At 23.7% G+C, this 26,725-nt stretch overlaps 1 protein-coding gene across 1 annotated transcript in view; it reads right to left on the minus strand.

Moving 5' to 3' along the window:
• Positions 1–4,397: 4,397 nt before the first annotated feature.
• The window catches only part of LOC112602393 (cathepsin L1), a 51,976-nt gene continuing 29,648 nt past the window's right edge, over positions 4,398–26,725 (minus strand). The window contains exons 7-8 of the mRNA XM_025350449.1: positions 6,223–6,383; positions 4,398–4,638 (exon numbers count right to left, since the gene is read on the minus strand). Coding sequence (XP_025206234.1) covers positions 4,398–4,638; positions 6,223–6,383 — 402 coding nt within the window. The remainder of the gene's footprint in view (positions 4,639–6,222; positions 6,384–26,725) is intronic.

Genomic DNA, 26,725 nt, shown 5'->3' on the forward strand with positions numbered 1-26,725 from the left:
GACGAAAATATAATTTCTTCAGAATTTATCTACGTATTTCAGTTTTCACGCACCATTCTTCGTCGTGAAGACGGTGAGCAACATAAGTCTTTTTGATTGTCTTCTCCTTGAAGTAAAGTAGACTTTAAAGTGCATTTCAAAAATCTTAAGGTTTTTATAAAATATTTTTGTATATTTAACGATGCTCCAAGGTAAACTATGAAGAAAAATAAGGATAACCAGCATACAGTACACATTTTGTTAAGTTACAAATTTAATTGTTTTTTACAAAACTTAAAATAATTTACTAAACAAATTTAACAATAATATGTTGTTAAGAAGATTTGTTTGCTATAGTTTTTAATGATTCATATTGACATATTAAGCCATCTACATTTCTTGAAATACTATTTTATATAACAATATGCTATTCGCTTTAAACAAATAATTTATGTTAACCAATAATATTAGTAAATATTTTGAATCGTTGAATTATGTTCTTGTTTAAAACTAAGAGAAAATAAGTATTCCTTAATTTATAATTGAGCAATTCAACCGATAAATCAACTGGTATTAAAAATATGACATATTTATATATACCATAGTGTATTGAATAATGGCTAGCGAAAAAAACAAAACTGTAATTGTAAAATAACTTGGTCATAACTTATCATCAAGTTTAGGTTTTACAAAATGCCGAGAAATAAAAAATACAGAGATGGACCTTTTGTAAAAATAAGTTTAAATGTATTTTTAAAAACTAATAATAGTATTTACACTGAAACTTTTAATGATCGGTATCACAATTGACTTAGCAAACAAGACATTAATCGGAAAAAAACTAAGTAATAATCTCAAGGAAAAAATGGTAGAAGAGATATCGGTATTACAATCGAAACTTATTTGCAGAGAGTTAAAAACCTTTGATATAAATAGTTTAACTTTAAATGATAATCTATTACCAAGTGAGGTTTATTTAGGACCAAATTTACCAATCCCAATATATACTATTTAGGGGCTGATTCAGGCTGGGTTTATGGTTTTATATTATTATAAAATATTGATAATGAATATTTTGAGCTATGGTAGTTATGGGTGTGTTATGTTTGATATAATGATATTATGTTATATCAATAGTTATATGTAACTTATTTCGTATTTTATTATTTAGTATTTTGTCAACGAATGTCTGTCCGTTGTTTTCTTACCGTATTTAGTCGTTTTTGAGTCAAAAAATGAGGAATATTTTTTAAAAATAAAATATAATGCAACTGAACTGTGTAGACAGTTTGGAGGCGAAAATGAGTTTATTAATTACTTTGAGCAAAGACGTAAAATTCAAAGTAATTTGGAAAAATATTATTGAGTCTACAGATGGAAATTTTAAATGTAATACATATTTTGTTATTTTTGATTCATTTGCTAATACATTGAAATGTCGCTATGAAAATTTCTCTAACATCGTTAAAAATTCAAAATACTTAATCTAAAAAAAATTCCAAAGAGAATATAGATAAAAGTCCTGTTTTTATTAAAAATTTATTAAGAATTTATGAAATTGATATAGAAATGCCGTTGATTTGATGTAGTTTACCATCAAGTATATCACGAAATAGAACCGTTAAAAATAAATGAAAGATTGATGTTCGTGGTCTGCCGAAAAATAATTGGTCTCTTCGTATTAAAATATGTATACTTTCTATGATATTATGTTTTGTACACTTTTAGTCAGAAATGCAATTGCAGAAAGAAGTATTAGCCGGCTGACAATGTTTTATAGTTATATTGAATGTTAGTACTAAAATGTGATATGAATAAAGAAAATTGCAAACGCAGTGAACGACTTTGTAGTATATTACTGGTTCATACTTTTATACAGTGACTTCTCGTAAGTGGGATAAGCCTACAGTACTAAAATCCTGATACTACCTATGTTATATGACTATCGTTTTCGTGCGCTTATAGAATAGATTAAATTACGAGTATATTGGTTATTAAATTAGATTCACTAAATAGTAAGAAATGTATAATGATAATAAAATTATGGTACATAGTACATACTGCATTACTGCTTACGTATATTTGGCTGCATATGAATTGCATACTGGTTTTTATACGATTATACTAATTACATCTCGATTATCTGATATCAGTATACAAAATTATTTAATTAAACAATCGATATGGGTATTATGAGTTATGACTATTATCTATCGAATAACACTTTATGAAATTATATGAAATGAATGTATGGTATGTGTTTCGATTGTGTATCGTTGACCATCGTGCGCTATTCCGTTTTCAAAAGTTATTAAATAATGATATTAACATATAGTGTTGGATGTCTTGTAAAAAAATATAGAAGTCATACATTAAATTAAATGGTAAAAATGAAATATTTAATGTATTAGTGAGCATAACCGTATCCTCGTGATTCTGTTAAAATGTTATAGAGACAAAAATTAAACAATAATTTAAAACACATGAAAGTAGACGATCTTTAAGATAAACCATCAAAACTAATTCATAGGGAATCATCAAATTTAATGACGTATCAACATTGATAACGGACGCAATTGTGAATTTGTTGAAAATTATTGGCTAGTAATTTGTTTGGAAAAAAAATTTTGAGACGTAATTCGATTTCTGTCTGTGGTATATTTTATATAATTCCTATCTAATTAATAGATATAATCCCTTAATCCTTATTCCTTACCACCATTGAATCTTGTCGGGTCAATACTATTGTATTATTTTTATTTTTGCAACTACTTACGTTTTCTGAAAATATATCAGGAAAAAAAATAAATTTGATTTCATAAAAATGTATGCAGTAATACAACATAAACCTACATGGCTACATGAGCCATGCGTAAATAGCTTTTGATTTATTGTAAAATATACATAACTATTCAAGTAACTTTGAATTAGACAACATTGTTGACATTTTCTGTATTTAATTTCTACAAATCAAAACGATGACAAACTAATGTTATTACTTATTAGTATTTTTGCCACCAAACAAACCCAAAAGAAATTTTTAATATTTTAATATTTTTCAAAATCATTTGTTTTTTACAAATGTAAATAAATAAACAATAAATTTATTTTATATAAACTGTATTTTTTTTATTTTTTATTTTGGTTTAAGCTATTTTAGAGTGTGGAGTAATTATGTTACTCCAGAATCCGACGATAATATTGTACATGTATTACAGACAATGTTAGTTTGTTTCACTCGACTACTAGGGGAGGGGATTACTGATAGTTTTAGACTTTTTCATTACTGGGATCTTCTAGTTAAATGAATAATTACATAGGTATATGCTTTGACTAAGATATTTCAAATTTTTTTAAAAGTCCATATTTTCAATGTATAAATAAATAAATATATATATATATATTTATTTTTTTTAATGAAGTATAATAAACGTTTGTTCTATTTTTATCGTGTTTTAAACAATTATTTTTTTTTTTTTTAATTAATAATAATGCTTTGTTTTAAAAGTTTAAAATATGTAATAGAATATATAATGCAACATAATTTTGGTAATAGTGGAGATCTAAATATTTTGTTTTTACCACTGTGGCTTATGAAAAAATTTCTAATTCCAATTTATAGGATTAATACAATCAAATAATTTTAAGTAATTTAATTATTACTGTTTTATTGGTTTTATTCTTCAAAACTTGATTATTAATTTAATTATGTATTAATTTAAAAATAAAATCACATTTTAAGTATTAAAATTTCCTAAAAAATTATTACATAAATACAATTTATAGTTAAGCTATTACTAATAATTTATAATTTATAAGATATATACTCGTATTTTAAATGAAAACGTTTGTAATAATTTTTAAAAGTACGTAATTAAGAAGTTAAAACAATGTAGTTACCCATATATTAATAATGTTCTGCCTTAAAGAAAAATTAAAAATATATAATCTAATACCTTGTTTAATTATATTTATACATAACGTTTATATTTCATGGGAAAAATTACTTTATACATTTTTTTTTAATGTTCTACGTTATAGTTGTATATTTGGAAAATAAAGTAAAACATATCAATATTTTGCTAAGTATACAATTTCTAGAATTTTATACCATCCTAAAAAATTCTGAATCCTGAAAAATAAAAATAATTCCACCGACATTTCTTTTAAATACCTTGATATGGAATCAATAGTTATAAAATGTTTAACTTAAAATCGCACGTGAAATTATGTATAAACATATACTTAATATTTCTTTTTTAAATGTAAATTTTTTTTTTTTAATGATTCTTGTAATGCATATAATCTATTGCACATTTAGTCATTTTTAAAGTTCATATTTGATACATGTTTGGTTCATACAAATAAATGTAGCTCTAAGTATAGTCTATGACTTGATAGAAAATTTAGTATCATGGTCAACCATGAGGACGCGTTGAATGCTGCGATCGATGGCTCGGCAATAATATGGTAGCGTAAGCAGCGTATGAGGACACAGCACATTGGTTCTTGCCACGGGCCAAGTACATGTAACCGTTGTCGCCCCATTTAGAGCTCCACCAGTTTTTCAAAATCCAAGCGTTCTTTGTGTACCCGACTAGCAACATGGCGTGATTAACAGTGCTCGATGAACAGGCTGGATCATCGTATATTCCAGATCTATCAACATAATATATAGAAATGTTTGATATGTGTAACATTATTGTTATATTTTACGATGGAAAATAACAATATATTATACAATAAATTGTGTTTTGCAATTTTAAAATATTTTTAAGTTTAAATACATTAATTTACCCTGTCATTTTTGGATTTTTAAAGTAAACTAATATCCATTTGTTATTTAAAACTATTTTAAAGTTTAGAAGATAGGTATAACCACTTATAATAGGTGTAGTAAATAGATTAGGTTACTATAATAATTAATTTAAATGGCGTAGCATTTTAAATGTGGGTTTGTTACGTTGTTGAGAAGGACAGATGAAAAATGAAATTTAAAAATATATTTATACTAAACATAGATTCATAGTATAATATTATATATCGTTTATAGGTTTTGTTGTATATTATACTTATTATAGTATAAGTGTGATGCCGAATGATGAGTTTAAGTGTTTAGTTATCAATAATCTTCGATAAAAATGTATATCCATTTTTGGAATCTTCTTGTAGTAGATTGGATACGGCTTTGAATATCAAAAGTTATAAAATTTCTAAAATAACTTACTTAATATGTAACTTTTATTTGCATAATGTAATTTAAATAATACTGCTTATCTTTAGAAGCATCTATATAATATATAAAATATAGTCACATTTGGTAAAAACCGATTGATATGCACGTCTTACTAATATTTTTTTTACTGTTAGAAGATAAGTAATATTATACTTATTTAAATTTAATAATATATTTAAAAGTTTAGTAAAGTTTAGCACAAAAAAATAAATATGGTAAAATATACAATACAAATCAGCTATTATGTATAAATTGGTGTATCATTTTTCGCAAAATAGCGATGCTTATTGAAACTTTCAAAAGTTTTTGAACAGCTTTCACAACATTTAATCCTGGATCTATCAAAAGATAACTTTTAAATTGGACATTTCTAAAATTATTTTTGAAAATTTAACATTTAAAAGGGTAAAAAAATAAAAAAATAAACTTGTTCAATTCAATCAAATTAACATTCTGAAAAGAGCTTTGAAGTGCAGTGTATTGACATCTTTTCACTAGGAATTTCGGATTAAAGTCTTAAAAGTTCTACAAATACGAAACATGAAACTCTAAAAAAAAAAAATGTCATCAATGGAAATTAGTATTTGGATAATGACTTTTTCCAATTCAAAGGCATCGATCGATTTTTAAGTGACTTTTAAAAGCTAAATTCAAATACGTACCTATTTCTAAGTAAGAAATTTAAAAAATGCAGAGATTTAATCGGTTGTTTTTTTAATTGATTACCAGCTATTTTGGTAATTTTTAAAAGGCATAATTACATTGAAAAGAAATTTTTGGTTATTTAAAAAAAAATATTTTGACGGTCTTTTGAACATTTAAATAAAGGCTTTATTAATAATTAATTAATATTTATTATTCATAATTTTTAAAAATAAATTCAGAAAAAAATTATAAGTTTACGTGATACTTTTAATCAAGAACTTAATGTATAGGAAAAATCAAATACTTAAAATATGTGTATACTTATATATATATTTATGTATATTACATGTTAATAAACTTACGAGTACAGTTGAAATGTTTTTAGATTTGCATTAACTGATACGCTAATTGGTCCTATCAGCGCTACAGCTGCTTTTAGCGCGTGTTCATCGGATGGTGGCAGTATTGAAATTTTTGATATTTGAAGAACTGCTCTAAACTTTTTGAAATGACATAATGTTTTCTAAAATAAAACTGGTAAAATTAAAAATGTGTAAAAATATTTTGTTAAGAATGAACAAGTACCAAAATAAAAATCCAACCTAATATTTATTTTAGTAAGCTATTTTTTAGTACATTACTATATTATATGTATTTTTTTTTACACAAGCATTAATGTTTAGAAAAGCAATTTTAATTTTCTACTTTCTAATTATTATTATATTATCATTATCACTATAAACATATAGACCAAGATATTACGTACATATTTTAAATTTTATATAAGTAGCTTTAAGTAACAGCACAACTATTATTGGAAACATTGATGTAAACAATTAAAATTATTTTGATGTATTTAGATTAATACTGAATCACTATAACTCGTTACGTTTATCACTTTACAGCCCTCACAGTTATTTATAACAACTTAATAATTAAAACAGATATTTCACAAATTTGAGTAAAAAATAGTGAATTCAATAATTTTACATTTTGGATAGGTACTACTTAATTAAAGTGTGTGTGAAAATTTTATGCCCAAAAAATCATTTAAAGTGTAACAAAAGGTAACGTCTGGTACCAAGTTGGAAAGAATTAAGTTAATGAATGTACAAAGATAATCAATGATAAACTCTGATTGCACGAATGCAACTACATGCGTACAAAGTTCTTATCTGTCTACTCACGCTATCGACTTGTTGGTTGATAACAAAATAATACAAAATACTTATGTTTGACAAATTGACAGCAAAACGTTTTTATATTTTATACTTTGTAGACTAGACACTTTGGTTTTATAAATTATATTGCTCGTGTTTAAATTTTAAATTTTAATATTTTTATATTACAATAATATCGAATAATAGACTAAGTGAACAAAAAATGCTTTATGCATTATTTGAAATACCAATAGATTCTAATGATGAAATTGGTGAAGATGATTTTGACGAGTTGAATGATTTTGTAAATTTAGAAAGTATGGATGGTTATTTACATTCTGATGATGTAGAACTACCTGTTACAGATGAAAATTCAGTGTTTGTTGAACCTTTATATCATAACAATCCTATAGTTATATCTATGCCTCATGATGTAACTAATGATGTATTGCTACCCTCTACTTCCAATAATATTTTATCTGAAAATAGCTCTTAACCCACTATTTCTATATCTGAAAATATTGATTGTAATCAAAGACCATTTACTCCAGTTACATCAGTAAATTGGACAAATATACCCTTTGAACATAGCACAAGCTCACAGTTTCTAGGTAGTGAAGAACTTACAGATGATATTCTTAACTTGGATTCTCCCTACCAAATTTTTAGTTATTTTTTTGATGATGATCTTATTGACCATATTTATGAAGAAACTTTAAAATATAATATTCAAAAAAATGTTTTTTAGGAATCTCCATTATGATGTCTGTTCAAACAAATCCATCTATTCGTAGCTATTGGTCATCAAATATAGGTAATACTATTATTATAAATACCATGCCTGAAATATGTTTGAAAAAATCAAACAATTTTTACATTTTAATGATAACTCTCAACTAATTCCATTCAATAGATCTGGACATGACAGACTTTATCGTATAAGGCTACTTCTAGAAACATTAAATAAAAAATTTCAATTAGTTCCTCTAGAAGAATGTATGTCAATAGATGAGCAATTATGTTCCACTAAAACTAAACATTATTTAAAACAATATATCTCCATAAAACCACACAAATGGCGTTATAAATTGTTTGTTATGGCAGGTGTTTTTGGTTTTGTATATAATGTGGAAATTTATAGTGGATAAGAGAATAATTCAAATCTATGTTTACCTTGTGAACCAGATATTGGAGCAAGTGCAAATGTTGTTGTACGTGTTGCTCGTATAATACCATCAAATGAAAATTTTAAATTGTATTATGATAATTATTATATTTCAATACAGTTAATGATTTATTTAAAAACTAGAGGTATTGAAAGTTTAGAAACTTTTAGGAGAAATAGACTTAAAAATTTACCATTTCCTTCAGATTTTTTTATGAAGTCTAAGGATAGGGGTATTATGTATGAGTGTACAGCTACTGTAAATGAAGAAAAAATTACTGCAGTATTATGGAAAGATAATAAGTTAGTAACCTTACTTTCAACATTTGTAGGTATGAACCCAGTTAAACATGTGAAAAGATTTTCAAAAAAAGAAAAAAAAACAATAATGGTTCCTTCTCCAAATATTATTAGTGTTTATAACAAACATATGGTTAGAGTTGACTTGCTGGATGCAAATATTGGGAGGTATAAAATTTCAATAAAATCCAGGAAGTGGTATATGAGGTTGTTCTACCATTTAATTGATATAACTGTTACAAATTCTTGGATATTACAAAAACGTATTTATGTAAGTAAATGACAAAAATATAAGTATAGTTTGGCAGATTTCCGTGAGCAATTGGCTGTTTCATTAGGTCAAATAGGATAATTAGTGTCACCTAAAAGAGGTTGACCACTTAAAGAAGATAAATTTATAATATATGTTCCTACTGTACATAGGTAATACAAATAAACGCTTATTTTATATTTGATATTCACATTTCCCAAGTAAAACCTAATTTTCATGTAATATAACGTATTTTCATAAGGGTTAAGAAACCGAGCAATAAACAAACGTGATTTTATATTTTATATATTTTCAATCAAGGAAAATAGTATTAAAGAAAAATTCAATATCATAATATATTAGTTTTTATTTACACAGTCGTGTGTATTAATAATATAAATATTGATTTTTAAATACGTAATATTTTATAGGGAAATAAATCCATACAAAAGTTCTAAAGTATACTCTAAAGTTCTATTAAAGCAAATAGATAAAACTATCTATCAAACTAAACGAAATTAAAGATCAATCGTCCTCTGGCCCATCTACAATGCCCTCATAAGAAGACAAAACACAATCATCACTGGCTTAGGATAAGTTTAAAATCACTAACTCACCGATATCTTATGTCATGATAAAATCCTACCATCTGTAAAAACTATGGAGTTTAGCTAATAGTAAAATATATGTAGTTTAACTGAATGATACAATTTTCAGCAAGGACGAAAAGAAACCCTTTTGTCTAATTCTTTATAGGTAATTATCAGCCCAGACCTTACTGCTTTAATCAACCACGTATTTGAAAATATTCAATACCTATAAAATATAAAATAATAGTGTAATCTACTTGTTTGATTTTAATTTTATCATATATCTCTGTAAAATAAGTGTTTTTGATATTTCCAATGACCAATGCTGCGGTAAATGTATTTTTATTAAATAAAAAAAAAAATAAAAAAAAAAAAAATATATGAAGTTTAAATATAATAATAAAAGTTGTAACTTAAATGAGTAAGTTTAATGAGAATTTGATAAAAATAAAGTAAAATTACTATTAACATAAATTTGAATTCAATAAAGAAAAATAAACACTCAAAAATATTATCCTGAAAGTTTGGAAATTCATTATAAATTAATTTATGCTTTGAATAATATTATTGTGAATTTAACAAATATACATATATATTATATTTATTTTTAAAATTGTATAAATTGATCTGAGTTTAAATTAATTTAGAGTTATGTATTGATCTATCTTAAAACTTGGTATTTTAAATTAGATACAAGCAGATTGAATACATTTAGTATTTTTAAATTGAACTTAGTTTAAAATAACAAATAATTAACATAATTTAACTATTAAGTATTGCTTAATGTTAAGTTGTTATCTAACATTAGGCGATATTATTCGATATTGTACTGGGATTGGTAATAAAAGAACGCATCGTTAGTCTCACGTTTTAGTTACGTCGGTGACACTACTGATTAACATCGCAATTATAATACCTACAATAACTAATTGCCTCATTAGTGATTATATAACAAAGTTTAATATCAATTATTACAAAAAGTTAATAATACAATAAAAATCAATTTATTTATTTAATTTATACGGTCTGCTTATTTTTTTATTTTAACCTAAATTAACTCAAGCCAAAACAAGTATTTATAAGTTTAATTTTTATTAGTTATTTCCAACATCAAAAGTTTTCAATTATTAAATTAATAAATAAAAAAAAAAATATAATTTAGTAATTTAGATAAATTTAACTTCAAATATAAAAACAGCCCACACATGTCGATGTATTTTATTTAGTTGAATAATAAAAAAAAATATATATATGAACTTCAAGAAATAATATAAGTATTATATTTGCATAGAAACTAATAAAAATAATATTGATTTATGAATTTAATCTTTTTAGTTCACAATTCCTTGATTTTTTGGTAATGAATAATAATTATAAAAACATTCAATTTTGAGTATAATTGGTTCAGACAAAAGCAAACAAATAAATCGTTTATAAAATAAAACTTTACAAAATTCAGATATTGGAACATAGCCAAAGCTTTTTTTGGCTTTTGTTATTTACCTTTTAGTGATGTCTTATACACATTTTCTAGAAAAAATAATAACAATTGTTCTATCAAAATAAATTGATTTTCAAGCTATATTCTAAAGTCTTAAAAAAAAACTACATTCATTGTGATATTGACTTAGGTTTAGAATTGCAAACAAGTGAACTTATATTTAAGCTAAAACAGAAAATTTGTACAAGTTCAAAAGAAATTTAAATTAAATATAGATAATACTCGTATATCCAACTGTACATGTCCCATATCCCACACCCACAAATACAAATAATTATAATTATTATACAAATTTCTTCTAAAATGTATTTCGAAGCAATTTATTTAAAAATTGAAATGCATAAATCAATTTTATGTGGATAAATATTAGTAAAGAAAAATATTTAAAAGTAAATAATATTATGAATTAACATTGGATTTAATGAAGTTAAATTTTCATATTTTAAATGTTCAAAACAAACGGATTCGACTTAATAAATTTATAAATAATTATTATATTTTTAAATAAGACAAATAATTAAATAAAAGAAAATGTTGTTTGAATTAATAAGTTGCAAATTATTTCTTTAATATGCACTAACCAAAATAATACAACACAAATCAATAACTGGAAATATGGGTAAATTATTCCTTTAGCTGTAAAATATAAAAGCTCATTTATTTTGTATAAGTTATATAAAGGGTTAGGCTTCAGTAGTTAGTTAAATGCAACTTAATAAAACTATTATATCATATTTAATTCATTTTTTCGATTATTTACAGCTCTAACTAAAATACATAAAATTCATATATTTAACATTTTTATAAATATTGGTAATATTTATATATGTATGAGCATTTGGAACAGTCACAAATAAGTACGTAGGTATATTGAAAATTTTGCCTGCGGTTATATTTTTTTTTAGCCTTAGTTTTCTAGGTATACGCAAATACACAACTCATAAGTTCATATAATTGTATGTTATAATGCAATTTTGTGCATGACGTATCATCAAAGAATATTGTATTAATATTACTTTATTAGCGGCGAATATAATATATTAGGTGATATAGTATTATAGTTTAAAATGGAAGGTATGAGTGAACTCAGGAATCTGGGTTTCATTCACTTTCTTTTTGTTAGTTTTTTTTCTGGTTATTTAAGTGACAAGGCAGTACATGTTGGCAAATAAACTAAGTTATTGTTTAACAATAATTTAACTTAATTAATTTAAAAAGTTCTTGAAAAGAAGTGTAGTTATGTAATTTATTAATTAAAAACTTATGCTATTTTTTATTTTATTCTACTTAGTATTATATTATTTAAATTTTATATGCAATTAAACCTTTTATTATTTAATAAAAAAAAAAAAAATACAGTCAAATATAAATAATATTAAATTATTTATTTATTTCCAAATATTCTATTACTATATTCATAAATCAAAATCAATATATAATTTTTTTTCCACTTTAAAGTTAAAAAGAAAATAAATAAATAGGTATACCTTCTAGTGTCTTAGTAATCCTGTATTACCATAATTATCTCCATTAAATTTCAAAATATTATTTAAATTCATTTTTTAATATAAGTACATTTTTTTTTTTTTTTATATAGAAAACGGAGTTTATATAATAATATATTAATTTGATATAGATATAATTAGGATGATATTAAACTTTGAAACCAACTGTAAAAAAAATTTAGTTTTATAAAAATTAATATGCTTTATTATAATATTACTAGCCATAACAGTTAAAAAAAAAAAATTCAGAACATTAAAAAAAAAAAACCATTTCCTAAAATTTAATTTTTTTCAAGAAAAATTATTTTAGTTTAAAATTACTGTAATTGTATTTTTATAAACCTTTTTTTAGATAGAGGCTAAGTGCGTAGTGAAAGACGCTTTCAGCAAATATGTACACCCATATTTCAATTTTATTTCTCGAATATAGAATAAAAAGGTTGTGACGTGACTATTCAAAGATTCGTTGAACAGTTTAAATATGTTTGTACATATTTAAAGTTTAACCTAACTTAACCTTCAGGATAAGGTGAAGCAGTTGTAGTTATAGTTACTAATCTACATATATAATTGTGAAATGAAAAATCTTTGTCACGCATGCTGATATATTTTTAAAAACGAAGAGTACATTGTGGAGCAGATTTAAAGCCTATTTCTGGTTGTATAATTTTATGAGAAATTGAGTTAACATTTTTAAATAATCGACAAATACGTAACATATAAAGGCATTTTTATAATTTTAAGTTATTATTAGAAATTAGTGTTTTAGTGAATAGTTGATGTAGAACAAAAGTACACAACTTTTAGTTGTTTTTGGTTTAGAATTAAAAAGGAAATTAAACTTTGATTGTTCAAAAAAAAAAAAAAAAATTTAAAAGAATTTCTGCTATTTATGTGAGAAAAAAACAACGCTGGGAGAGACAATTATGTAATGTTATTATGTTGGAAATATCATCTACACACGCTATCAGAACACCAAAAATATTATTTATCCACATTCCACGCATGCATTAGCATTAGGTAACCAAATTTATTACGGATGGATTTTGTACGGGTAACAAAGTGTAAGTATGCGTATAAGTAGGGATCAGATTTATATGCAAATGAATGTATTGAAATAAAGTTTTTAAAATCTGATGAGAATTTTCCCCGATTTAAATCATTCTTATTAAAATAATACTAATTTATTGTATTTTGTATATTTTGCATATTTTGCCTATTTCAATAGTTTTACCCATTAAATGCATGTTTAATACATATTAGTAGTTTTATAGTGCATATTATTATTTATTGCACATATATTTGTTTTTCGTCGTATTTTCAAATTCACACATAATATCGATAAAATCACGACTGGTCGTTAGTGCCAAAAACAAAATGACATTTTCATATGCAACATATGTATAATATATTAATATAGATCAATTTTTGTTATGATTTTTTTTTGTTAACGTGAACTAATATTTTATAAATTGAAAATAAGGAATGTTAAATGGCGAAGATGATGAAATACTTTTTTATATGGTTAAAACCTTTTTACTTTTTTAATACTTAAATAATACTTATTTTTTTACATAATTTTAAATAAAATATTTTCGATTCAATTTTTAGTGCATATTTAATAATAAATGTATATTTCGTTACACATTACAGCATTTTTAAAAGTGTATTTTGAGAATTTTTCGTGCATATTAATCCGGTCTCCACTTATAAGTAATAATTAATATCTAAGAAAAAAAACGTAAACAAGTGAGTACCGCTCTGGAGTACATTAGGTACAGCGGTTCACTATTAAAGGTGGGTTAAACTGAATTCAATAATAAATCATTGTGTATGAAAAATAATTTTGAGTAGAAATGATTAATTAAAATTTTCTCACTACGTATATTTCATGATATTTTTTAATGTAGCTTTATAAAGCCATTTATTTTACTTTTAGTATGTAGATATAATTTTTTCGAAAAATTTTGCGATTATCATATTATTAGTAGGGCTAGGATTTATATGCAACAGTATATTTTTTTTTTTTGAAACTTCTGATTATTGCTTTTATAAGTATAATGTCCACGAATCACCTCATGATGAGATAAACAGTGATGATTTTATTTGCATATTTTCGCATGTTTTAGACAAAATGTATATCATTTCATATTTCGACTATAAAACGCAAAAAATGCATATTTTATGGTATATTTCGTTATTAGATATTTTTATCATGTGATACTATGCATTTAAAAAATACCTATTGATGGTATACCTTTATTAAGGTCTAACAGAAGAATGTCCAGTTTTTAAAATTTAAAACAACATATTGTGATTGTTTTGTGTAATACATTCGAATAGCGTGAATAGCTAAGAATATTATATAATTAATTTTAAAACGTATGATTTTTTTTTTAAGTGTATATTTCATATTTTTTGGCATATATAATATTAATTGCATATTTTTAATAAAACAAAATATGCATATTTTACGTTTTTTTATTACATATAAATCCTAATCCTAATTAATAGTATTTAATTATTATAATAAATTTACCTTTTCATAAAATTAAAATTTTAACCTTTTATACAATTTTTAAATTTTAGATATAAATATAAATTTTTTTATAAATTTTTACCTAAAAAACAATTTATTAGTTTTATGAATTTTGTCAAAATCACAACACTTAAAAAAGAATAATGTAACTATAAATTTTCAATATTTTTTTACTGAGAAATTCATAAATAATTAGGAGTATTTTATTTAATTTTAACCATTTTTAACCAGAAAATATTTTTTAACATTCATAAAAAATACTAAAAAAATTAAAAACTAATCATGACTTTAAACAGCATTAAAATAATCGAAATACTTGGAACATTTGATCATAAAGAGAAAATGATAATTTAAACGTTTAGTAAAAAATTCAGGTATCTACGGTTATTTGTTTTTGAGTTTCACCAAAAAAATAAAACCGATTGTTTTTCCTGTTACAAAACAATGTACTGGAATTTTTAAATTTGACCTATTTAAAGTACAAACTAAATCCAACTTTATATATAAAACCACTATAATTTATAAAAGTCGAAGTATTTTATCAACAACGTATCGTGTAGGTATTTATACACAAAAAAAAACATGATAAAATCAATACATTAATCGCTCTACTTAGAATGTAGTGGTCCAAAATTTAATATCGAAATGTTCTCAAAAACTGTTATTAAGTTTGAATTCACTTCAAATTTTAAAACTGTCGTACCTAAAATTTATGTATTGAAAATAGCTTCGAGCATCGCTTAAAATATTCCACATTACTCGTGATGATTTGGTATTTAAAATGAGAGATTTTATGGAAGAGAAAGAATCTAATTAGGTTTATAGTTTAAAAAGAATACTTTTTTTAAATTATCTTTAAATTAGTTAAGTTAAACTTAATCAGTTAATGTTCACCTTTAAAAATTATAGTACTAACAGCAAGTTGAGTGATAAAACCCAATAATGTATTTCACTAATATGTAGAAAAACATTAGATTACAATTTAATTAAATAACAAAAATAAAATAGTACCTATGTTATAATAAGACAATATAATTTATAAAAAGTTTAATTATTCCAATATGAACGCCTCAGAAGAATTTGACTATGCTAATAGGCTTAAATAAAAATCAAATATATATTATAGCATATATAATATATATATATATTACGAAACTTAAAATGTAGAATTCAAATATGAACATAATATTATGTTGCTTGTTAGCTATACAAATATTTCATGATTGTAATCCCGAAATATTAAAGTTTTCACAATATTATAATTTTACTCGGAATACATAATATTATGACACATTCATAAGAACATTTCAATAAAAAAATATAAACTTAACAATGTTTTTAAAATATGTAAAAATTATTTACTTTATGGATATTTTAATCAAAACATTTATATAATTTTAAAGTGGTAATAACTTAACTAAAAATAATAAATTTATTGTTGATTTTGTCTAATGTTAAAATTATTAAAGACGTTACAATCATAAATATAATTTTAAATTTAAGAAACTCAGTGAAGAAAGTATAATAAATTTCAAGAAACGTTAAATGTTTAATATTTTTTATGAAAACATAATCATCTGAAAAATTTATACATATATCATTAGCACATTTACTATATTAAAATGCAGTACATATTAAAATAATCAATTTAAATGCATATTTTTATTACACTTAAGTATTAAAAATTAAAACTATTCTCATATTATATTATATTTTATTTATACATAATTTTTAAAGTATAACATCTACAGCTAAGCTGTAAAATTAAATATGTTATCACTTTTTGACTTTTGTCCACATTAATGACAAATAGTAATATTATATACGTAATAGGTATCGTGTATCTAGTATTTATTTAAAAGTAAAAATTATTTGAATTTAAAATACATTAATAATAAAATAATAACATAGGTACGCATAGCGTGGAAAATATTATTTACCTGTGCATAAAAAAGTATACAATTTAAGAGACGTGCACTTTTTTTTTCTGAAATCAACGAAGTATGCAAAAGTATATATTCAACAAATATTTTAAATTGTTTAGGTTTATTTCATATTTTAATTTTAAAACGAGTTATCAGCATTTTAGAATTGTAAATTGTATTTCAACATATGGCTTTCTTGAACATCAAATTTAAAAAAATTAAAACCTCAACAGTTTAAATTGTCCAATTCACCATTAGATACTATTATTAGTTTTAAATTTTACAATAGATTAATTCACTATAATATTAAATATAACAAATTTAATGGATCATTTAAAACGTACGGTTTGGTATGATATGCGCTTGTAACACGGAAACAATAAACATGTGGCTTCTTCTTAATCATTTTCGTATTTTTTTTATCTTTAATACTATACTTATACATTATACAATTATATCTTAATTGAAAGATATTTCAAAATTCATAATCAGAGTATTTCAGTTTTATTGCGCATTTGTATTTATAAATTAATTTTTTTTCTTTTGATTTTTATAAGTCATTTTCTTAAATTTTGCATTTCACAGAAAATATTTAGATTTTTAAAATTATTATACTTGATTATTTTCATTGTTTATGCTACATACAAATGACCATGGCTCGTGTATTACTTTAAACGTGCTTTTATGGACATACTCTTATACACACTCATAGAATATTATTTTTTTATACAAATCTAATAACCAAGATTAAGTTGACATTAACTCAAAAACAACATAATTAAATAAATATTTTATTAACACTTTTTTTTTTATTATTATTATAGTTAATTTGTTCAGCCTATTAATTATTATGACTTTTACATCGTCTGATTTTATATTTTAGGGAAATTTACTGGTTTTGTTGGAGCATATTAAGTATAATATATAATCTAATTTAAAATGTTTCAGCTAATTATCCAAACATCTATTAAATCTATCACAAATCACTTATTATTAATATTAAATTAGTAAGGGTTTCTGTAAAGAAAATTATATTAATCTAAACACATTTTATAAGCTTTGCATTATTATTCAAAATTAGGTACTAAAAAGTTAAGTTGTATAATAGTAAGTTGACATAATTATTAATAGTATTTTTTTTCAACTTCAAAGTAAAGTTTTCAAAAAGAGTAGAAATAATTTAAGCAGTTTATCATACCATGTTACAACAAAACTGTTATTGAATAAATCAAAATCGGTTCATAATCGTTTTTGTACACACGCATTGTTATTATTTTTATCTCTACACGTTTCTATTAGAAAATGGTTAAAAATTATGTTTATTGATTTAAACACACGCCTGTTGTGATAACCAAAGAACATAGAAATAGCAAATAACTACGAGTAATAACAGCATAATAGTACCTGAAGAGCAAGCACAACTTTGTCGCTATGACTTTAATTTCGAGCTAAGATAAACGTAAAATATCGTCTATGACCAGAGGAAAAGTAGGTGCATAATCTAAATGCGTATAATATATTCTGTGCCGAGATATTAGAAAACAACACAATATTTGCATCCATATCTAAATATTAATAAGCCAGGATAGAAAAAGAATTAATGATATAATATGTGCCAAACTTTAAGTTCTAATTTTTAGAAACTATCTAAGGTAAATTTACCAAGTTCAAATCAGTTACCTGTAGCACATACAACGTGAATAAATAACGTAGACTATTAATAATCTATAAGTAATTTAATAATTATTTACCAATAATATTTCTAATTTTTATATATTTTATTATATTAATAGAAATATTACGTATAATTATAATTATAATAAGCTTAAATTATCTTTTTTTTACTTTACATACATGTTAATAGTTTTTTGGAAATGTATCTACTAAAATGAACCGATTGATTAATAATTTAATATACATATTGATAAATTAAAAAAAAAATTAATTATTAATTATTTTATAACGGTATAAATTAATTTGTATAGATATAAGATTTTACTGATTACCCATAATGATCTTTTATCTCGATTTATATAATGTATTAGGCAAAATTAATTTAATTTTTAGTTGTAACTTAAATCACATTATTTATGTGCAAATTACATAGGTACTCCCATATTTTATGACTACCTAATCTATTTATATTTGTTTTATTTTTTAAATGTAAGATTTAATTGCTTTTAAGAACAAAAAAAAAAAATGTAAGATTTAATTGCTTTTAAGAACAAAAAAAAAAAAAAATATAAATAATAATAATAATAATACTAATAATTATACACGTCTAGAACATCTCACAAAATAACTTAACCTTATTGAAATTCCCGTCAAACTAAATATAAGACAGTCAAGACTGTCACTGAAATCTCTGTTGCATATTATTTATTGCTCTTTTCAGAGTGATGTAAGTTTTTTTTTTTTTGTAAAGTATAAAGCTTTTAAAGTGATTTTGGTAAAATACTTAAATCTTTAAATATGTAAGCTATGAAGTAACAATAGTAACCACAAGAATACAGTTATGCTATATAAGATATTAAGAATAGTAACTGATGTATACTAAATAATAATTATTAATTTGTTAATTATTTGTTCAAAGTTAAATTGTATAATAGTGTCATTCCCAAATTGTTATAGAAATATTTTAGTTTAAAGTAGGTGCAGATATTTTAAATTTATTAAATAACTTAAATAAATACTTTATTAAATACTCATACCGATATGACTCAATAAAAATTGTTTGGAATCCTTGAGAACCTCAAATATAATATGACTCTTAAAGCTTGATTGACAAAAATTATTACATTTAGTGCAATGTGCCTTACCGGTTGTATCGCAGTTTATATGATTATTTTCGTCGATGTTTACAAACCATATTTAAAAAAATGTATTGTTCTAACAGTTAACTATTTATCGGTAAAATATTATAAAAATAATTATTATATACCTACTACACCTTCGTTAATAAATAAAAAATATGTTATTATTCCCGTACAGAACTTAATTAAAAAAAATCTATAAACAAATATCATGACATACTAAATAAACAATAATTTTTTATATATCACTCTATTGTAATATTATTGTAATGTTTTCACAAATACGGTCAACGAAGATGAGGAAAATTAAATTTACATGGCGGAGAGTCATATTAGTCTCTCACATTTATCAACAAATAATTTCGGTACATATTGTATCAACTCCGATTATTTACACTGTTGAGGTCGGGATGAAATTGAATTCAGATTTACGAACGGGGATGAATTTTCCCCGTTATCGCATTTCACTCACTTTTGACAGGAATTTTATTAAATTATATGTTTGCAGAAGTGATATATGCATCGAGTATAATTTCACCCTTATACACGTCGACAATAATTATTCATATAATTTTGACTTCCCCGTAGTAACACATTTATTATAGCTGAAGTGGAGATGCTATTATTATTAAATTGAAAACTTGTCACGAAATGTCCAAAATGATAAGAAAACGTCACCGGTATAGAGTACTCGCCTGCCGAAACTTGTATTGATGACATGATAATAAACGTAATAATAATATTTTAAGTATAATTATTTATATATTATTTATGTAGCTATGTATAGTCTGGTTCTATAAGACAGAAATGTATTCTATGTACACTCGAATTTTTCCGATTTTTCACAATAGCTATCTTAAAGCCTCAAACATTTTGATTTTAGCCAATTTTATTCAAATGAACTTAATAATTATTTATAATAATTTTCTTTCTGATAATTATTTTTAAAACTATTCTAAAGTAAATTAAATTCCACAAACGTTTATAGTTCTGAGCGTAGCGCAATAAATTAATTAATTTAAACAATTTATTATTTTTTTTTTTGTCTGGAGAAAATTTTTCTAGTAAAAAAATATCCTAATCATCAACTTTAGTGAATACTTCTAGTAGAAAATTGAATTTAGTTGGTACTTGTGATAGATCAGAATAGAAAATTAACAGTAAATTTCAAAATGTCGGATTAAAAATAAAAAAATAAATACGAAAATTTGTAATCATTTTAATATTGCTATTAAAATAATAATTGTTTGATAACCTCGGTTATCAACAAGTTGGATATTTTTGCTTAAAATTTTTTTCATTGTGTACAATGATTTATCATTGAATTCAAATTTAAAACATCTGTTTATAGTGCCTAGTGCCTACCCACTAATAAAGTACACCCAACTTCATAGACTTTATATTTGATATTTGAATATAAAAGTATATGCTCGATTCCTTTAAATACTTAACAGCTGCAGAGTGGTTAAAATTTTTACAAAATAATTTTGCCTGGTTTATTTTAGCATGATATTAATCAATAAAACAAGTAACATTGTTTATAATATTTACTACGATTCAAGATTATAATTATTATTTATAATATAGGTAATGCAGGGACATGATTGATTTATTTTGGACCAGCTATATTAATAACTTTATAGTTGATTTTAATTTAATAACTAAAATTGCTTTAATAATTCATAATTTTTTCATTTGCCTAAATAATGCATTGAATCACTAAATTATATTAAAACGTAAATAAATTAAAGACACTCCACAATGAATTGATAAACGAAAATTATATCAACAAAAAATAGGCTTAATGTTATCTGAATACAATTATTCTTACAACATTTTGCATACCACTATATATTGAACATTTCATTCATTTTAAAAACTTTAATTTGTGTTATAATAAAAACGAACAAACAGAAGTTCTCAAATTTATTAAACAGACGTAACCTGCTCGGGTTTTAAAATGATGAAACGTATGTATAAACAAAAAGCTATGTTAGGTACAAGCACTGGGTGTGTTTGGCACTATTGTCTTGTTTCGCACTTGTTGGCAAATATTAAATCTGAGAATCTGAGAGCAACTTTAAATTATTATATTCTAGAAATAATTCTGATTAGATCCCTGTTGAAACTGCTTATTGACATTTATTTTTAAATTTAAACCTTAGAACTATATTCATAAATGGTAGTTGTGTACTGTTGTATATTCAATGTTTTTAATAGGTAGCAATTATAAAGTAGATTAAGAATAAATAGTTTTAACTTTCAGGTATCAGATGAATGCAAATCATTAAATTTTAAATTTGCGATTATTACAATACTTACATTTGATCAAACTATCGAAATCATAACAATTTTACAAGTGAAGCAAATAAAATTATATAATAATATTAGACGATTCCAATGCTTATCTATATTTGTAATTGATAAAAATAATGCTTCAAGTTTTGAAATATGATAGAATTAGAACTGCGAATAAAACACAAAAATAAACATTAATATTAATATTATCAGAATAAACATTTTGAAATTTAGAAAGAATTTAAAGTATTTGTAATTAATTATTAAATAAGTACTTAATTAAACATTCATGAAAAACGTATTTTTTTTTTAGACGATAAAATTGTACAATAATTTAGAAAAAATCACAAAACTAATTACTTAAGTACTTCAAAATATACTCTGAAAAAATTACCTTAAACAACGTGAAACAAACAAAAATCATTAAAATCATAAGTCCACATACTCAGTAATAAAATATAATCAACCTGCAACAATATTGTTTCGATATTTTTGAGGATTATTCAAAAATGTATAGAGTCTATTTATTATTTACATAATTTAATAGTATATTTCACGGAGAATCATTGTGAATTTAATTGATGTATTTTCGTGCTTATATTGTATTTGCATTTATTTACGTATATTACTATTATTATTATAATTATGTATAATAATAAATAATAATATTAATAATTTTAATGTATTTTTCATAAAAATAATTATGAAAGGTTATTAGTAGGGATTAAAATCAGTACCTAGTTTTTAAATGTTCTCTATTGAACTATAAAATACATCTAATATATTATATATCTATAATAATGTCATATAGTAATAATTGTAGCTTTCATTAAGCCTAAGTAATAATGATGAGGTCGATTATTTAATCTATTATTTATATTTTAAGTAGAGTGACAATTATTGTTGATTTTTTTTTTTTTTTACAATAATTTTAGCACTGTTCAATACTGAGAAATATCTATTCTTGGTAATAAAGGAGAAAATGATCAGATTTCTTAGTATTATTTTTTCTATATCTAAGTACATTATGTAAAATAAATTGAATAATTAATAATTGTGTATAAAATTAAAATGAATTATAAATAAATTATGTTATAAATATTTTATTATTTTATTTTATATAGGTAAGTAAAAGAATAATTCCTAAAAAGGATCGGTAATTAGCTCAAAGTAGTTAAAACCCCAATATATTATGATATTATACAATTAATGAAATGATTTAAGTAACATATACAACCATTATTTTTAAATTGTATAAATTCATACAAATAAATATTTCATAACTTCGTTAATACACGTTATGCCTAAGAATTTATAATGTCGACTGATACTTTGTTGATTAACTTTTAACCACTTTATAAAAAAATCTCATAAAATTCCATTAAAATAAGAAACAGCTCATGTAAGACGCCTCTAGTGTTACCTATGACCAGTTCACTGTACGTGAATCAAACGTGAAGCAAAGTTCTTTGGTCCACGCAGTAGAATAATAGTGTATTCGATCGAAACACAACTTTAACCTTCCGTAGCGGTATGTTGCAACTAGAAGGGTAGTTGAACGCGAAGCAATCAATAACTTGCAGCTGCACGGAAAACAGTAAATCGCTTGTAGCGTTTCGATCCATTTTCCGTGAAAACTCGCACCCTCACAAATTCTAGTCTACCCATACCCCAAAAACTCATCACTGAAGGACTCTAAAACATTTGACACATCGTTCCGGTCATTTCGAGGGTCAGGGAGGAGGTTGAGAGGGAGTAGACATGATCGGCCAATGGTACAATTACATACGTATATACCTACCACAAGTATATGCGTTAAGGGTAGGTACTATGTCAATGGTCGACTGTGCAGATCAGTCAATTGCACCCTCACGATGCACGTATACGCGTTTCCTCTCTCTATCCATCTCCAGATTAATAACTTCTACTGCTGTTGGAATACCATTATTATTACTGTTGTTGTTTTGTTTGCTGTTATTAGTGTTATTGTTGTTGTTTGTTGTTTGTTGTTGTTATTTCTAGGTGACGGCCCAACTGCGGAGTTATGTCTAACGCCTATTCATAGACGCCCGCCAGATATGAGGTGTGGCATTGGTAAAGTTTTGTAACACTAGCATATGAAAGATATAAATAGGCAATTTGATAATTTAAACGCGTGATATTCAATATTGATTTTCAAAATGTTGGTGATTGAATGTAAAATAAGATCATAGATCGTAAGAAATATTTTTTTTATTTATTATTAGAAATCGGTAATACAGCATACATATAGTTGTTTATATTTTTTAATTTAAAAAATATCACTTTGAGTACTTTAAATTGACTTATTCGAGACAACTTTGTTATCTCAATTTATCCATGGATAAATTTGATAAATACGATATAAGGTAAAAATAAAACGACAAGAAATAAGTGATAATATTACAAAGAAAGAATTGATTGAGTTTGGGTTACCTAAATCGTATAGAAGTACGATTTCGAGTGTTGTAACAAAGTCCAATAACGAACAAACTAAATAGCTATATTACAAAAGATTTCATACAAAAAGAAGTAATAGTGATGAGTAATGACTAATAATAATAATAGTAAATATATAACTAATAATAATACATAATAAATTATTTTTTTTACGAAATATGATTTTAATGGAATAATTATAGGTATAATAATATACTTACAATAAAATAATTAAAATTGTTATCAATTGTTTAAATATTTAATTTCTAAAAATTCGAACTTGTATAAATGAATATAGCGGTTCTTGAAATAAAAAAAATACGTTATTGGTTTTAAAACTAACCGAAGTTTTAGTTTCACCTTTTTCAAACTTAACAAACTTTACCACTCCTTTATAAGGTATTTTAATGGAGTAAAAGTAAACTGTAGACATTGTTTTTTAAGTATTTTGAATAATATACCTATTACTCATGTAGCCATTGTAACCGTATGACTAAAAAGTAACCAACTACAACTAAAACATCCAAATAACAATAAACATATTATATATCATTGATAATTCACAATCTAATGTTTATTATTAAATTGTGAAAGAGTAGAACCATACATTTAACTAATTATTAAAATCCAAATTCTGACTGACAAACGAAATAAAAATTTTCTTTAACAAATAGAAATATGAGTACCTATTTAAATTAATTTCGATATTTCTGGTTAATTCGATTGAATTTATTTTAAAATTAAAAAAAAAATGTTTGTGTGTGTTAATTTATTCGTCTGTAGTATTTGTGTCGTACAAATTAATCTTTTACGTTTTTGATATTCAAAACTAATTTAAGCTCATTAATATCGAAGTATTGAACCATTGGCTGTTTATTAATTAACTTTATTTGTATCCTGTTTTTCTCGTAATAAAAAAAATAATACGATTAACCATTAACCTAAGTCGATTCAATACCATTCGAGCTATATATGAGCTTTTTAATTTAAAATTTGTTTATGAATTTAAAGATTTTTAGAATCCACTATAATTAGTGTAGCCTTGTAGTTTCATAAATACTAAGTACATAAAAGTATTCAACTATTATAATTCAATACATTTTGAATGAACATACAAAAGTAAATATTAGATGGAAAAAAGAATAAACTTGTTAATTTTATTTACGGTGGTTTTAGCGAAGCTTATGACATACAATTTTATTATTATCAACAGTGAATAATTTTAATATACAAATCAATGCATCAGTGTTATTGGTTTTAATAGGTATGTCACATGTCTATCGTATTCGAACTTTTTGTTTTGTCTGCAATTATACACTCCATTCTTTTATTACAGCCAGTAAATATTGTATTTAACCAATTATGTTAATAAGTTATCGTGGTCAACTAATCCATAATCAAAATCTATTTTTACTTATAAGTGAATTTACATATAAGCGAACGCAGTCGTATGATGAAATCATTATTTTGATTATTCAACGATTGTCGGATTTAATTTAATTCGATATAATTTGAATTGTTTTAATTTAAGTTTAATACCACGCAGGTAACCAGTTGAAAATGCATAATGTGAATGTTATTTGCAAGTGTAGCAAATGTTATTTAAAACTGTCATCTGGCAGACTGCCGGCATAATTTATTATAAACTTACAACATATATACGGTCCACGCCATTGCTGATTAAAATAAGAATTAAAATCGATATTCGAGAATGTTTTCACTCCCTTAACTCAAGTTATAATAAACGTTTAAAAAGTACAAACGCATATACAATAAATATTTCTACTGCCAGAGAGACCATAAAGGTTAAAATATAAATTGGTATAAGTATAATATTATATACTATATATTAATAAGTGTTTAAGTTGGTGGTTAATAAAATAAATTATATAAATAAGCAGGCAAATAAAAAATATATAAATATATATATTAAGTACTTATCTAATGTGATTAAACTAGTAGAATATAAATAAAATATTGATCATTTTAGTTATTCCTTAAGTCCTAATCTCTAGGTATCTAAGAAGTATTGATGAGCTATTATAAATTTTAAGACGCTCTCGTCGTTCACTTAAGTAAGGCCTATATATTATGTATAACTATGTCACATTTTATTATCAGTTTATAAGGTTATTATTTTTTTTAGAAATTTAATAAGATATCTGAATCTGAAATTTTTCCATTAACAATTGCAGTTATATTCAATGAAAATAGATAAATATTTTAAGAATGTTGAAATAAGTAATTCGAAAACTATTAGCATGACATGTTAAAATGATAAAATGTATAAAAATCTAAATCCACTTCGAATTTTCAGCGTCATATGCAAGTAATGAATATTAATTTTTACTTTTACTTTTGA

This window comes from Melanaphis sacchari, unplaced genomic scaffold (assembly GCF_002803265.2).
Source record: "Melanaphis sacchari strain LSU unplaced genomic scaffold, SCAv2.0 Contig87_pilon_pilon, whole genome shotgun sequence".
Taxonomy (NCBI): domain Eukaryota; kingdom Metazoa; phylum Arthropoda; class Insecta; order Hemiptera; family Aphididae; genus Melanaphis; species Melanaphis sacchari.